At 38.8% G+C, this 16,459-nt stretch overlaps 1 protein-coding gene across 2 annotated transcripts in view; it reads right to left on the minus strand.

Annotated features, from left to right (window-relative positions):
• Positions 1-11,689: 11,689 nt before the first annotated feature.
• mtx2 (metaxin 2) overlaps positions 11,690-16,459 on the minus strand; it is an 82,615-nt gene continuing 77,845 nt past the window's right edge. For both annotated transcript variants that reach the window (XM_048533677.2, XM_048533678.2), the window contains 2 exons: positions 12,871-12,947; positions 11,690-12,202 (listed from right to left, as the gene is read on the minus strand). In XM_048533677.2, coding sequence (XP_048389634.1) covers positions 11,992-12,202; positions 12,871-12,947 — 288 coding nt within the window. In that variant the 3' untranslated portion in view covers positions 11,690-11,991. The remainder of the gene's footprint in view (positions 12,203-12,870; positions 12,948-16,459) is intronic.

Below are 16,459 nucleotides of genomic sequence, written 5' to 3' on the forward strand. Positions count from 1 at the left end.
CACTGACCTCCAGGCAGAATACTTACCATCTACAACCACTCTCTACCTCCTGTCAGCCAACCTATTCTGAATCCAGACAGCCAAATCACCCTGTATCCCATACCTCCTGACTTTATGAATGAAAATTGGTCAGAATAAATATTGGTTAGAAATGATCCATAATTGTTCAAGGCAATTGCCTTATTCTTGTAGTTTATCCATTCCGATCCCAATGGTACTCAGTATCTCAGTACTTCGACCATTTTCCAGCCACATACTGTTGGAGAAATCCTCTCCTGTCAGTCCCCAAGACCCACCATTCTCTATTTGTGCTAATTTCTTTAGTGTCTCTGCCGTTCTTCTTGTGTCTTTCTCATTGTCAAATGTCCACCTCCTCCTTCCCACAGAGCTTACTAGGTTTGGTGTCGGAGTAAATTAAGGCTGCTTTTTATCGATGCACGCCCAGAAATACTAAAAACTCTGTTGTCCATCTCTGAGAGACAATAGTATATACATAGACAAAGATACAGCAGGAACACTTGATGCTCTGTAAAACTCAATTAGTTTATTAAGTACTTGAAACAAATAACACACATATTTAACCACTAGAGATATCTCAAATCACAGTCTTTCACTACCCTGGGGTAACTAGCCCCACATGTTATTACCGAGGAGAGATGGCAGTTGGCAGGCTGGAACTCTTGTCTATTTCTTTGTTGTACCTCCTGACGTGGGGTACCTCTTACTGGGTTATTCTTTTAAGTCCTTCAAAACATCAAGGGCTTTTTTTGGGCTCCTTTATGCCTGGGTCATTGTGCCAATTGCATACATCATTTGGAATTATCCATGCACATGATCAATCCTGAATATTTCATCCTGATTTGGTGGAGACAGTAGTTACTGATTTCTTGTGTCTTAGCTTGTGGCAGACCTGAATGACTCAGTAATTCCACTCACCTAACAGCCCATTATAAAACCTCTTATCAGTCCCTGTTATCTTCAACTTTGTCCAATATCACTAGTGCTAGATCTCACATAAGTCAAGACATGAATGTTTCAGTTAAAAATAATTTGCATATTATAGAACCTTTCAGGACCTCAAGCAATTAAGTATTTTTGAAGTGCAGTCAATGTTTTAATGTTGGAAACACAACAGCCAATTCGCATACAAGTTCCTATAAATTGCAATTAGATTGATCTTCTGATCAGAGGTGTGTGATAATATCAATAGAAAGGCTCATCAGAGAAAAAAAATTGGCTCGGGGGCTCTTGTGACTTGCTGGTAATGCCCCTGCTGCAGAGTCAGGAAACTTTGGTTCAAGTCCCTACCTGCTCCAGAGTGTGTCATAACATCTCTAAACAGAGTAGGAAAATATAACATTGGCTGGGGAGACATGCAGTGCAGTGGTACTGTATCGGCATCCAAGACAAGAGGCTCAGGTTCAAATCTCACTTGCTCTATGGGTGTCTCATAACATCATCAAACAGCTTGATTTTGAAAATATCAACTCCAAAGAAAAGATAATTTTAAAAAATTCACAAGGAACCATTAGAGTGTTCCGCCCCTGCTGCTTGGTGAATAAGGTACGCAATCTTTTAGATTCACCTTAGAGAACAGGTGGCACCATTCGTTCAAATGACTTAAGCTCTGACACTGTAGTCCTCCTTTAGTACAGTTTTCAAGTACCATTCTGGATCACATACTGAAGTCTTCAACTGGGGAGGTCAGCGGTTCTGATTCAGGAAGGAATCAGTTAATGAACCAAAGCAAACAGCAAAACCTGAAGACAACTAGAAATCAGACTTGTACATCTAAATTAATCATAATTAGATTCAAATACAAAGCTTTCCAAATTCAATTAGCTTTAAAGTGTCCATTAAAAGTCCATTTAATGGACCCTTTTAAAACTTATAAAATTACATGAACATTAATTCACTTTTACAGGGAAAACAAATTTTGGTATTACTAAAGTAAGATTTACCGGAGAAAAACATCATTTAAATGTCATTTCTTTCAAGCACTATCAACAAGATGGCTCAAAAATAGAGGTCCAATTTCAACTATGGCAATTTTAAGAAATTGGCTACAATCTTACTAAAGATAGTCAAACTATTTTCAATGTTTTAATAGAAACATAAAATATAGGAACAGAGGCAGCGCAGTGGCTCAATGGTTAGCACTGCAGCCTCACAACACCAGAGACCCAAATTCACTTCCAGCCTCAGACAACTTTCTGTGTGGTGTTTACAATTCTCCCCGTGTCTGTATGGGTCTCTGCTGGGTGCTCTGGTTTCCTTCCACAGTCCAAAGATGTGCGGGTTAGGTGGATTGGCCTTGCTAAATTCTGCTTAGTGTTCAGGGATGTGTAGGTTAGATGCACTAGCTTTGGGAAATAAAGGGTTAGATGAGGAGTCTGTATGGACTTGTTGGGCTGAATGGCCTATTTACACACTGGGAATTCTATGAACAGATGTAGGCCCTTTAAGCCTACTCCACAATTCAATATGATCATGGTGCTCCTGAGATGCTGCTTGGCCTGCTGTGTTCATCCAGCTCCACACTTTGTTATCTTATTACCGTGTTCTTCACATATCTTTCGATCCCTTTAGTCCAAGAAATATAAACAATTCCTTCTTGGAAATAATGTTTTGACCTTAATGACTTTCTGTGGCAAAGAATCCTGTAGGCTCACTACTCTCTGGGTGAAGAAATTTCTTATCTCTGTCCTAAAATGCTTACACCATATCCTTAGACTGCGATCCATAGCTTTTGACTCCCCAATCACCAAGAAGATCATTTCCACATTTAATCTGTCTAATAATTTTGAATTTGACAAGTTTAAGTCAAATCTCTCCCCCATTCTTCTAAATTTCATTGAATACTGTCTAAACTGATCCAGTGTCTCCCCAGCTCCGGAAATAGAATAAAAAAAAACCTTTTTTACACATTTTTTCACCAGAACATCCTTCCTCAGATCAGGAGACTAAAACTGTATACAGTACTGCAAGTGTGCCCTGTACAACTGCAGTATGGTGTCCCTGTTCCCATACTTGAATCCTCTCACAATGAAGGCCAACATACAATTTGCATTCTTCACTGGCTGCTGCAAGTGCATGCTTACTCTCAGTGATTAGTGCACAAGGACACCCTGGTCTCATTGTACTGCTCCATTTCCCAACTTATTGCCATTCAGATAATAACCTGCCTTCCTGTTTTTGCTACCAAGGTAGATAACCTCACAAAACTGACCTTGGAGCAGGTGAGAGCTGGTGAGGAGCGGACTGGAGCAGGAATCGTTGTTGGACTTGGGTCTGGCACAGGTGGTCAGACCAAGTGTGGAAGCCCCTGCGCTGTGCTACTGAAATGTGAAGTTTATTTGTAATTTGTTTGTCTGTAATGACTATCCTTTTAACTATGGCTTATTTCAAACCTATATTATGAATCACTGTAATGTTACTGCTTTTCTTTATTCCTCTTTTTGTATCCAAGATTTGGACCAAGATACTGTTCCTAAGGTGGTGCCATAAGATGACACTGTAAAACTTTTCACCATACTCTTGCAGTTCAGTAAATGTGACAATAAAGGATATTCTATTTACCCACATTATATTTCCTTCACCACAGAACTGCCCATTCAAATTGTCCAAATCAAAGTGAAGCATCTCTGCATCCTCCTCACAGCATATGCTCCTCCCTAAGCTTTGTGTCATCTGCAGACTTGCAGATATGACACGTAGCTTTGACATTTAAATCATTAATATACATTGTGAACAGCTGGGGTCCAAACACTTATCCCAGTAATACCCCAGTAGTCACTGGCAGCCATTCAGAAAAAGACCCACTTATTCCTACTCTGTTTTCAATCTGCCAACCAGTTCTCAATCCATTCTGAGTGCACCACCTCCAATCCACAGTAATTCTGCACGCTAATCTTTAACATGTCTCCTTATCGAAAGCCTTCTGAAAATACAAGAAAACCACATCCACTGGCTCCCCCTTACCAAAACACTGGTTACATCCTCAAAAAGTTCCAGCAAACCTATCAACAAATACCTCTTATTAAAACGATGCTGACTCTGTCCTAATGTTTGTCACTACCTTAAACGTATTCTGCAATTACGTCTTATATAATGGCTCCAACATTTGTTCCACTACCAATGTTAAGCTAGACAGTCTATACTGCACTATTTTGTCCACTGCTTCTCTTCTTAAACAGTGGGGTTACAGTAGTTGCCCTCCAATTGATAGGAGCTGTTCCAGAGTCTATAGAATTTTGGTACTCATTCATTATAGTTGAGTATAAATTACTCCTGATGAAGAAATTGATGATTCATTCCAATAAGTCAATAGTGATATTGTTTGAGATACTGAAAACACTCAAAAACATTTTAGTGAATCATGTTATTGTGTGCACCAGTAAACTGATTAATAAATAGACTTGCAAACAAAATTAGATAATTCCAAAACTTCAGTTTTTTTTAAAATTTAGCTCTTCTTGATTCTGTTGTGATAGCCTTTAGTTGACCAGTGAGACAAAGGTTTAAGCAGTAAATGAATGAATCTTAACCTGGATCTATTCAGAAGCAACCATTTTGTTTTTAAGCTATTATCTTTCTAACGAATAGTTGAGGTTTAGCACTGAAAAACAAAACTGGTGTTAACATCATCACATTTCATCACCACATCATCTTATTCCACCAATGTTGCATTATCAAGGGACAATATATGCGAAGCTCTAAAAACAAGGAAAATCTACAACTAACTCAGTTGAAAGACTTTGCCAAATTGTTGCAAATTATAATGGCACTGTTAATATCCAATACTGACACATCAGTACTAATTGTTCGAGTGATACCCTCTAAATGTACTGTTTGCAAATTGTGTACCTTTCCACTATTGTTTTCACAGAACATAAACGGCCTCTCTTGTGTAACAGTGCCAGCATAAAAAAGCTGAACTGAGCTTTTTCCTCTAGTTGGATCTGAGCAATTGTACAGGGACAAATGTACACAGGGCTGTCATTTGTCCAAGACTGTACATGATCTGAAGGTTTTTCACTTTAAACGCCAACCTATGTGGCAGATGATGTATGTGTTTCTTCAGTTCTGTGATTACCAGCTCAGAGCTGTGGTGCAGCACTCTTCACCTCATCAGTTCCAGGAGCTGCGCTCCAACGTGGGTGAAGTATTCACAGCAAGATGGCTTCTGACATTCAGTGAGGAGGTGGCATTCTACTGTAATTTCACTTTATAGATTTTTGAACAAATCTTCTGCTGCTGGCCAACTAAAACAATGTGTCTGCTGGACTATTAGTATCCATACATTATATTTGTGGATTTATCTTTTTGAAAGGATCTAACTTTTATAGAAAGCAGCTGTCACTATCTGAAAGTAGCAATGGACACAATTCTTCAAGCACATAACCCAGTTTGGATTTGTAAGACCAGATAATGAGCAGCAGTTTTTCTCTGTAGTGAATCATTAATCAGAGAAATGATCCTTGCTGGTGTTTAGATGTTTTACTTAATTCCTTACCTCTGGCCTGCTGCCCCACTAGTGTCAAAATTATTATTTCTCACCCAGCAGGTGATAAATAACAACTTCAGCCATGATTAATACTGTGAATTGCTCAACCAGACTAATGTAAAAAACAAAACCTGCAGAACAAGTGGGTGATAATTGTTGAGAGCCATGGGAGCTGTGGTCTTGCTTGTAGAAGAAACTGCAGGAAATGAAGCGCACACTAGTATCCCAGCTGATCCTAAGAGGCATCATTAGAGGAACATCACTCGCAGCCTTCATTTGAACATCCCTTATCTTTCCTCTCCCAACTGCACATTTGAATCATTTGGTCAAAAATCAGTTTGCGTATCTGGCTGATGGTCCATTGAAAAATCTCTATCATACAAAATTCTACAAAGTGCTGCACTAGAGAACCATAATTATCAATTATGCCATGTTAGTCATGAACCTTGATCAGTACACAGCTACAAAAGGATATTATAGTGTTTGAAATGCATCTTATTTCAAGCTATTCAGTGCTTGAGTAATTAATTGTAATGTAAAGCCTGCATATTTCAAAAAGTTTAAAATACCTGAATATTGTGCTTTTAACAAATTGAACACCATATTTTTGATAAAATTATGGGATTTGACATTTAGTTTCACTCTTGGTTTTTGAACTGTGATTAAAATGTGTTTTGCATTATTGTTTTCGTTAAACATCCTGCCACGATGTGCAACATCAGCTCACTGTAGGCTTATTTCAATTCTAGAATGCAAAAGATACAGTAAAATACACGTTAACACCTACCAGACAAATTTTGGCACAGTTAGAATGAATACTTTTGTTATTTTATAAAAGCAACATTCTTTGCTCAATTAGTATAAAGCTATCATAAGCTGTGCAAACTACGCAGGCTTTTGTTTACCCACTTCTTTGTTCCTGACTTTGTGTCATCACTTTTGTTCTTTTTGAAGTTTTCTTTCCAAATATTCAAAAATAATCACACTGCCCTGTGGTGGATTTGCAATCTCAATTCAAAACATGCCAGTTGCATTATTTATAATTCAAATATCAGCAAACATTGAGATGGAATAGTGAGAAAGAAAGACTTACAAAATTCTGTTGTGTATTCATTCTGTCAGTTCGCACTGCAAACAGTTTCCCATCAAAACGTTAGCAATTTAGTTCTTAAATATTAACATTTGCTAAGTTAGATAGTGAAACAAACCAATATTGACCAATCGTTACACTGGCTCCATTAAAACTTGTTATAGACAGCCAAGATTCCAGAATACATGTTTAAAGATGGGTTGGTCTGGCAGCATCTGTGAAGGAGAAAACAGAGGTAACGTTTCGGATCTGGTGACCCTTCCTCAGAGGGGGTCCTCGGACCCAAAAAATTAACTCTGCTTTCTCCTTCACAAATGCTGCCAGACCTGCTGAGCTTTTCCAGCAACTTTGTTTTTGTTCCTGATTTACAGCATCTGCAGTTTTTTTGGTTTTCAAAGATGGGTTGTTGGAACAGTTAGATGTTTACTATATTCTGTGGGTTTTAAAACACTTAAGATTAAATTTTCAATTTTGTGGAACTATCTAGAACCGGGAAGAAATGGGGTATCATTGCGACAAGGTTAGCTTAATCTTCAAATAATACCAGTGCTTTATACTGAAGCAGAACCTGAGATTTTGTGTAGGAAATCTAATCACAACTCATTGAACATACCAAAATATGTTAGAAAATATTAAGATTGCACAAAACAAACAGTGCAATAAATCCATCTATATGTGCATAAAGTATGATACAGATCTGGGTTTTCAACACAATCACTTCTTTATACAATAAAGGCAATATAACATTAAAGAAGCCTTCAGTAAAAATTTAGTTAAGATTCATGCTCAAAGTAACATGCGAGGTGAGGACGGAACCTCATTGGGACTACATCCGATTGTTCTCTCAACCATGTGTATTAACTGCAATATAGGCAGCATGCCAACTCAGCTCACTGTTTTAAAGAATTTCAGCATTGTTGGTTATTGTGACTGACTAGCAACAATTAAAGCTAGCCTGTACCACTGAAGGAGAAGCTGCAATGTGACTATTGCAGCTGATGGAAGTCACTGGTGAGGTCACTTCTTTCTGGAAAACACTAAAGAATGGTGCGACGTGAGAGAGTTAAAATTTTCAGACCCTGTAGTGGAGATCTTGGGAGCGGAGAGTTGAAACACCCTGCATCTTCACGGTCAAATGATCATTCAGTCACACGTTGAGTGCAGAAAGTAAATGGATCAAGCGAAGACAGCATCATGACTATTTCAATAACTTTAAGGTTAGTGAACACAGCTTCAAAAGTCATATCCTACCAACTACAGTACTAATATCAACACTGCTGAGAAACTAAACCCCACTCACCAAACAACTTTTTCTCTCCGTCATGGCTCATGTCTGACAATCATATGCTTGCTTATGACATTTAGCTCTGCTGCAAACTTCATTTCCACATCTCTTAGCTTTCACAGACTGACAGATCTTTAACCACAGCATTGCGCACAATAGGTAAAACAAATTGTACCACAGTTGCTAAGATTTCCTTCTCTCTTTCAGGAAAAGGTGGCATTCCACTTGAGACATCAGAGCAGTAAAAGTACTAATCTACACCCTAATCCCTATGGCACTGAGGTAATGGGCAAAACCATTGAAGTGATGGCATTTTCACACCTGATTCCTTGCCTGCCTCCACTTCATCCTGCACACTCTTCTGATTTACAAATTGCAGATAGTGTAAGCATGCACCTCTTCACCACATAATCTTGTTGAACTCAGATATTTGAGAAATGCATCCAGAAGAGAGAGTGGAAGGAGTTGTGGAGATGAAGATAAAGCACCAAGAGCTGATTTCATACTCATTGCTGTCAGCTCAGATGGTGGCATAATGTGTAATCTGGAGTATAGTATGGAGATAGTATTTGCATGTGAGGTCATCCATTTTGGTAGGAATAACAGCAAAATGGACTACGTTTTAAATGGTAAAAAATTGTAGCATGCTGCTGATCAGAGGGACTTGGGGGTCCTTGTGCGTGAATCGCTGAAGGTGGGTTTGCAGGTGCAGCAGGTAATTAAAAAGGCAAATGGAATTTTGTCTGCCATTGCTCGAGGGATGGCATTTAAAAACAGGGAAGCTATGCTGCAGCTGTATAGGGTCCTGGTGAGGCCACACCTGGGGTACTGTTTGTAGTTTTGGTCTCCTTGCTTAAGAGATATACTGGCACTGGAGGGGGCGCCGAGGAGATTCACTCGGTTGATTCCGGAGTTGGGAAGTTTAGATTATGAGGAGAGACAGAGTAAACTGGGATTATACTCATTGGAATTCAGAAGAATGAGAGGAGGTCTTATAGAAACATCTAAGATTATGAAGGGAATAGATAAAGGTGGAGGCAGGGAGGTTGTTTCCGCTAGCAGGTGAAACTAGGACTAGAGGGCATCGCTTCAAAATAAAGAGAAGCAGATGTAGGACTGAGGTCAGGAGGAATTTCTTCAAAGGGGTGTGAATCTGTGGAATTCCCTGCCTGGTGAAGTGGTTGAATCTACCTCGCTGAATGTTTTTAAGGCAAGGCCTTTGAACAGGAAAGGAATTAAGGGTTATGGTGAGTGGGAGGGTAAGTGGAGCTGAGTCTCAAGAAGACCAGATGCCATCTTATTAAATGGCAGGGCAGGCTCGAGGGGCCAGGTGGCCTATTCCTGCTCCTAGTTCTTATATGGTATGACAGCAGGCAGTGGCAGTGGCTTTATAGAATGTGAAGTTGTTGTTCTGTCACTGTTACCACTCCATCAGCTGGTGATGGCTTCGTGTGAAGTCTGCAGTCCGGAGTCTAGAATTCTTGGCCCAGAGTTACCCAAGCATGTTGTCCAAAGCCAATTTTCAGTGTTGAAAGTTAACAACTTTCCAACCACCATGCTGCAGGCCCTGAAAAGCCCTGGAACAGGTAAATTAACATAAAAGGCAGGCACTAAAATAATACAAGGCTAATTAGTTCATATAATGATATGGAATGATATCATGCACAAATTAAGTTTGATGCATTTATTGCGTCGGCATTTATTTTCGTATTCTGCACAAGTAGACACTGTGAAGGTCAATGACAGGAAAAATATTGAACTGTTAGCGAATGGGGAATTAGGATAACAGGTCTGGATATCATACTTGGAGGAAATATTCATGAACATATTTTCATTGTATTCATTTGGTTAACTGTCCAAAATGCATATTCTTTTGAGAACGACGTAGTGACCTTTGAGAATGTAATACATATTAGAATGATATCTGGACTCCAACACTTAAGCCACAAGGAGTAATTAAACAAACTAGGTTTAGAGTCCATGGAATTTAGAAGGTTAATGGGTCATTGAAGTGATTTATACAAGATGTTAAAGGTACAGATAGGATAGATTGGGAGAATCTATTCCCAGTTAGTTGGTCAGTCTATGACAAAATTAGAGTCAGATTCTACAAGACAGAATTAGGAAATCACTTCAAACAAAGGACAATAGAGGCTTGAAACTCTCTTCATAAATGACAACTGATGCGACATCCTTGTTAGCCAAAGGTATTAAAGGATATAGAAACAATAGTCAGGTTGCAGATCAGCCATACTCTCACCAAATTGGGGAATAGGTTGCGGGAATAAGTGGCCTATTCCAGTCCTGTATATAGAATGTCTGAACTAAACTAAAATGTCAGCCTCAGCTTAGTTGGTAGCCCTCTCATAGCAGAGTCACAACATTATAACTCAAATTCCACTCCAGGACTTGAACATAAGAATAAAGTTTCAGCAGCTCTGCAGTGTCAGAGACACCACTTCTTGGATGAGACAGTTTTGAGTCCTTTCTACTCTCTCATTTACATGAAAAGATCCTACCACATTACTTTGAAGATAAATTAAAAATTATTCTGGACCAATAGTTATTGCACAATAAAAATTGATTATACGGTCTTTTACTATATTTGCAACTTGGCTTGCATAACTTGTAGCATTTTTACAATATTATAACAATGAATGCATTCCAAAATACATATTTAGTGGCAGAGCACTGTGATAGAAATGTAGACGCATAGGGGTAGGAGGAGGCATTCAATCAAACCTGCTCCTTCAATCACAATAATCATGGCAGATCTTCCACCTCAAATACTATACATTCTTTATCCATACCTCTTTAGCTTCTGGAAATCTATTCCTTCCTTAAATATGTACTCTTCTGTCATAGAGCATTTCACAAGCTCACCACTCTCGGAGAGAAGACATTTCTTGTTTTGGTCTGAATGGCCTACAGTGTACCTTGAGACAATGACCTCTTGTCTGAATTCCCCTGCTAGGGGAAGCATCATTTCTGCATCAGATCGGTCCAGCCCTGTCAAAACATTATACATTTCAATGAGATCCCTTCCCCACCCTCCCAACTTATTCTTCTAAACTCCAGTGAATATAGGTCTAGTTGACCCAGTCTCTTCTCATGTGATGAGATGAAGCCGCAATACCAGGATTCAGTCTGGTGAGCCTTTGCCACATTCCTTGATAGCAAGCATACCTTTTCCTAGATAAGGAGACCGAAACTGCTTACAATAATCCTGGTGTGGTTTGGTGTGTGGAGGTCATGAAAAGCGGAGCATTAATGTAATTTTAATCTTAGATACACCTGCAGACCAAGGTTTGCCACAACCAGTCAATCTAGATGAAGGAAAATTTAATTATAAAGGTACATTTTAAACATTTCAATAAAATAAATATCGTTTTATGTTATATTTTATACTTTGTCAGATTTTATCCAGGTCAAGCAAATCTGTCATAAATTAAAGGAACATTTTGACCAAATGTATACAAACCAGTTAATCGGGACATTGCTCTGTTGGCTGCACTTGGACAAGCAAGCTACTTCCAAGTGAGGTGACCCACTTTCAGGCTCATTTCTAGAGGAAGCAATCCCATGAATGTTTATACGAAAAAGGGGCTAATCGCCTTGTAAAGCAAGGATCTTCTTTCAATTCTTACATGTTAAAGCCCAAACAGAGCAGATTACCAGTTGAGACTAGAACAGCTAACGTAGTAATCCTCTATTGTGTAATGCAAATTGTACCCTTCTGTGCTTGTGGGGGATAATCAGGAGGCACTGTGTTTGCTCATATTTAAAAGCACTAAGATCAAAGAGAACATTTAGCGTTTTCCAATTACTCTTTAATTGGTTTTCAACAGACACAATTCCATCTAGTTGTCATTAAATTTATATTAAAAATAGAAAATAAAGCACAGGGTCATCTGGCTAACAATTAAGTCTGCAGAACTTTGAATAATCGTACAGGAAAAAATGTTACAGGAGATTGAACTATAATTGTGCTAATCACACACAACTTGGCAATCAACTCTTTCAACAGCCTTCAGTTTTTATGTAGCTTGATATTATATTAATTCTTTATTTCTAATGATCATTCCCTCCTTTTGCTTTGTTCTTAATTAACTACTTTATGGAAGAACCTCTTGAGCACCTGGATGCTGAACTCAAAACACTCTCTTGATCATGCTCTTCGAAGTAGTGTTGCTCTATCCTTCTGCAAAACTTGATGAGATTTTCATAATTTTTTACTTTTTCACAAAGTGCATCATCGGTCAGTTGAGTTGTAAGGATGGTGAACAGATGACCAAACACCAGTGCATCCAGTTCTGTTGGCCTATGACACAAATGTTAAAGGGTTACTTAACCATTATTTTCAAAGGCAACAGTGAAGCCTGTAGCAATATTCTGTCATGAGCAGCAGGTTAAGAAAAGGTCATTGCAAGGGATATTAACATACTACTTGTTCCCCAAAATGCTGTTGGCATTTCCTAACTAAATTAAGCCAATCTCTATAGATTTCACAGATGCAGACCATCTTAATTTTTATTACTGTAATTTATTATACAGGTACATCAGCCTTATAAATAAACATACCATTAACAGATTAATTACATTTTTCCCAAATGAACATAAACTAAATATACCAAAATAGCATACTTTAAATGTATGCAAGATAATGTCTTCTGATCACTGGCAGTTGCTCCTCTTCTCTACATGTAGAAGAAAAAAAATCTGTGTCCCTTACATCTACTGTGCATAACAAAGCCATCCTTAATATGGAATGCTGCGCTTCAAATAGCAAAATGCATTGCTTCTGGGTGCTTCATTTGCCAAAGTTCTTAACACTGCTGATGAAATAAAGGTCAGTGGTAGAATTCCTTTCTATTTGTGTCTAAACATGTGGAACTAGTGGGAATGCAAAAATCAAACAAATACATCACTGGTCTAAAAAGACCACACATTTTTTCATATCATATCTCTAATCATTACAATGCAACTTACTGTTTAGTAAAAAAATAGGGTTGGGTTCCCAGCCTTTGAGAGAGAGCTTGACAACATCGATCCACATCTTCAAGCACCTAACAGTCAGTCAGAAGAAAAATGTTAAAATTTAGATGATATACTTCTAAAGCCTGGCATGGACTGCCTAATAAATGTCTCCTCCAAATTATTCTTACTTTTGGGTTGAAAACTGTAAACACAAGATAGATGCCACCAGAGATAACAAGGTGTAGAGCTGAATGAACACAGCAGGCCAAGCAGCATCTTAGGAGCAGGAAAGAGACGCTTCGGGCCTAGATCAGCTTTCCTGCTCGGCTTGCCGTGTTCATCCAGCTCTACACCTTGTTACCTCGGATTGTCCACCATCTGCAGCTCCTATTATCAGAGGTACCACCAGCATTTCATATAAATGCAACATTCTTTGAAGTTAGATTTATTTGAATTTCAAAAACTGCTCAAATCATGGCTGGTAATATCCCACCGTCAAATTCTATATTGAAAATGTAATGCATCAAAACTTCAAAAAACTTGTGTCTTGAAATTTCTTTAAAAGCTGTTTACTTTCAACACTCAATTTTAGAAATTAAAATAGAATGCTCCTGTTATCTGCATTAATCCATCATGGCTCTGCAATTGATAATTTTTATTAGAACAAATTTAGTATTCCATTCTTAATCTGACAACTGTCAATTTTGCAGGCTGAAAAGAAGTGTTGCAATCATACTTAGGGCAAAATGTCGATATCAGCTCTTTAGTAAAGCAAGTAAACAACAGGCAGTGACAGCAAATTTTTCCATTTTGTGATAATTGCTTCCATTATATCAAGACAATTATTTTCCATTATTTGTTTATGGAAATTGGGATTGCTGCTAGGCCAAAACCTATTGTTCATTCGCAATTGCCCAAGGCAAGGTGGTGCTGAGCTGCTTCAACTGCTGCAATCCTTGAGTAGGGATATTCATATTGCTGTTAGGGATGGAGTTGCATGATTTTGACCCAACAACAGTGAAGCAACAGCGATTTGGCTCCAAGTCTGGTGGTTGAAAGGAGAACTTACAGGTGGAGGTGCTTCCATGAAGCATCCTAAGGATTCACTCCTCTTACCACTAGTGCGGTGTGGTAATAGCGACTAGCCTTGACAATAAGGCAGCATTTGACTAAGTGAGGAATTGAGAAGCCAGAGTAAAACTGATGCCATTTTGAATTGGGAGATAACTTTCCACTGGGTGAAATTTTACCCAGGGCAAATTAAGGTAGTCATGGTTGTTGGAAGCCAATCATCTCAGCTACCTGACATCATTGCAGGAGATCTTCAGGACAGTATCTTATTCTCAACCATATTCAGCTTTCAACAACCTTCCCTCCAAATCAAGGTCAGAAGTATGGATGTTCACTGAAATTTAGTTCCATTTGTGATTTCTCAGATAATATAGCAATCAGTGCCCACATGCAGCTGAACTGGACAATCTTCAGGCTTGAGTTACTGAGAACCAAGTAACATTAGTGCCACGCACATACTGAGCAAGCACTATCTCCTATAAGAGAAAATCCAAGCATCTCCCCTTCAATTCAGTATGACTAATGACATCTAAACTCCCATAATCAGCATTCCATATGATTAAAAACTCATAGTCCACCCCCACACATTCTGCAATTACTAGAGTGGGTCAGAGCCTGGGAATCATGAGCCAAGTGTCTAAGATTAGAGAGATGAACATGTGGCTTAAACATTGCCATGGGAGAAACAGGGTCAGGTCCTAGAGTACTGGCATCAGAATAGGACAGAGGAGTAGCTGGACTGTTGGAATCTCCACATTATAAGCAACGTTCTGGTGAATGATGTCAGTGGGGCAGTAAAATGAGGGGGAAGAAATCAAGTTAGAGAACACACAGTAAGTTACAGGGAAACAACAATACAGCAGGGTAACAAATGCATAATTACTACCACAGCATGACTAGAAGGAGCAGAGCATACAAACATAATAGGGCACCATTAGCAGGACCAGAGCTTGCATAAATGGTTTTAAAAATGAATCTGATTTCGGAAAACATTTGTAAGAAAAAAGATGGATTGTTTTCACATAAAGAAATATGTATGACCTGATAAGCATTACAGAGACAGTTGAGAGGTGATCAAGGAAGGGATTGACTGTTAAGCATATTTCACATCTTGAAATGACAGGAAGCTAGGAAAAGGTTGCGAATAGGCCTATTGATTAAAAGACAACGTTAGTTCAATGCTGAAAGATGATCTTAAATTGAAAGATCAAGGTGCAGAATCAGTTTGGGGAGAGATCAGAAATGTTAAGAGGTCACTCTTGGGAGTAGTTCATAGGCACCAACGATACTGCAGGACAGAACATAGAGGAAGAGCTCTATCTGTATGTGCCAAGTAGATGTTCCATCAGCTCAATTCCCCAGTATTACAAATGCTAATCTTCAACCAATTTAGTTCATTCAAAGATGTCAAGAAACAAGACATAGTAAACTCTGGGCCCTAACAATATTGCAGCAATTGGAAGATTTGTGATGGAGAACCAGCCACTTTGCTATCCAAGCTATTCAAGTACAACTACAAACTCTCATCTACCAGACAATTTTGAAAATTGCCCAAGTATATCCAGTACATAGCATATACCTGTTTACCAAAACTGTTCACAGTACTCCAGATGTGGTTAGATTTAGACCTTATTGTTATATGTACTCAAAAACAAAAATATAGTGAAAAGTTTCCAATGTCACCTCACACGGTACCATCTTACAAGTACCTCGGTACAAAAACTTAAGAACAAAGTAGGAAGAAATAACAAACAAAAATTAAAAGTTAACTTTACAGTCACTATAGTATACCATAAAAAGTTAAAAGTTAATACTAAGAAGGACTGCAGTGTTAAGTTGAAGAATGAAGAAATAAAGCTAAAAGTTCAACAGTTACAATCTTTCTTAAGTGCTTAGCCATACTGGGACCGCACTTCCTACAAGTATTCAATCTCCTTGTCTTCAGCATGCTTTCTCTGCTCATCATCGTTGCAGATGCTGGGGGAACCTCCACCATGCATTGGGCTCACTCCTGGGATCCCGGATGGCCAAAGTCTCAATCTAGGCGCCACCTGCACTGGGCCTCAACCTTGCCTTCAGTCCATGTACCTTTGGTCTACGAGTAGGGCATCGGATACTCGTCAAAAATCCCAGTCAGGCCCTCTGCCATTGCCTCACATAGGCCATTTAGCCAACCATCAAATTTAACAAGCCCAATACTGCTGCTGCAGCTGCCCCTCACCAGAACTTAAAGAAACACCAAAACTAAAACAAAGAAAACAGATAAAACACAAAAGTTGTCAAGTTGCAGCTAGACTTCCCAACTTAAACTCTAACCCCCTTGAATAAGGGCCAGCAGTCCATTTGCCTTCCTGATTACCCAATGCATCTGTGTGCAAGTTTCCGATGTTTTGTGCACAAGTGACCCCAAGTCCTTTGGTGTTGCAGTTTTATGCACTTGTTCTCCATTTAAATAATATTCTGTTCTTTAATTCTCCCTCCCAAAATAAACAACTTTGCATTTTCCCACATTATACTCCACTTGCCAATT

This window comes from Stegostoma tigrinum, chromosome 7, assembly GCF_030684315.1.
Source record: "Stegostoma tigrinum isolate sSteTig4 chromosome 7, sSteTig4.hap1, whole genome shotgun sequence".
In the NCBI taxonomy this organism is placed as follows: Eukaryota; Metazoa; Chordata; class Chondrichthyes; order Orectolobiformes; family Stegostomatidae; genus Stegostoma; species Stegostoma tigrinum.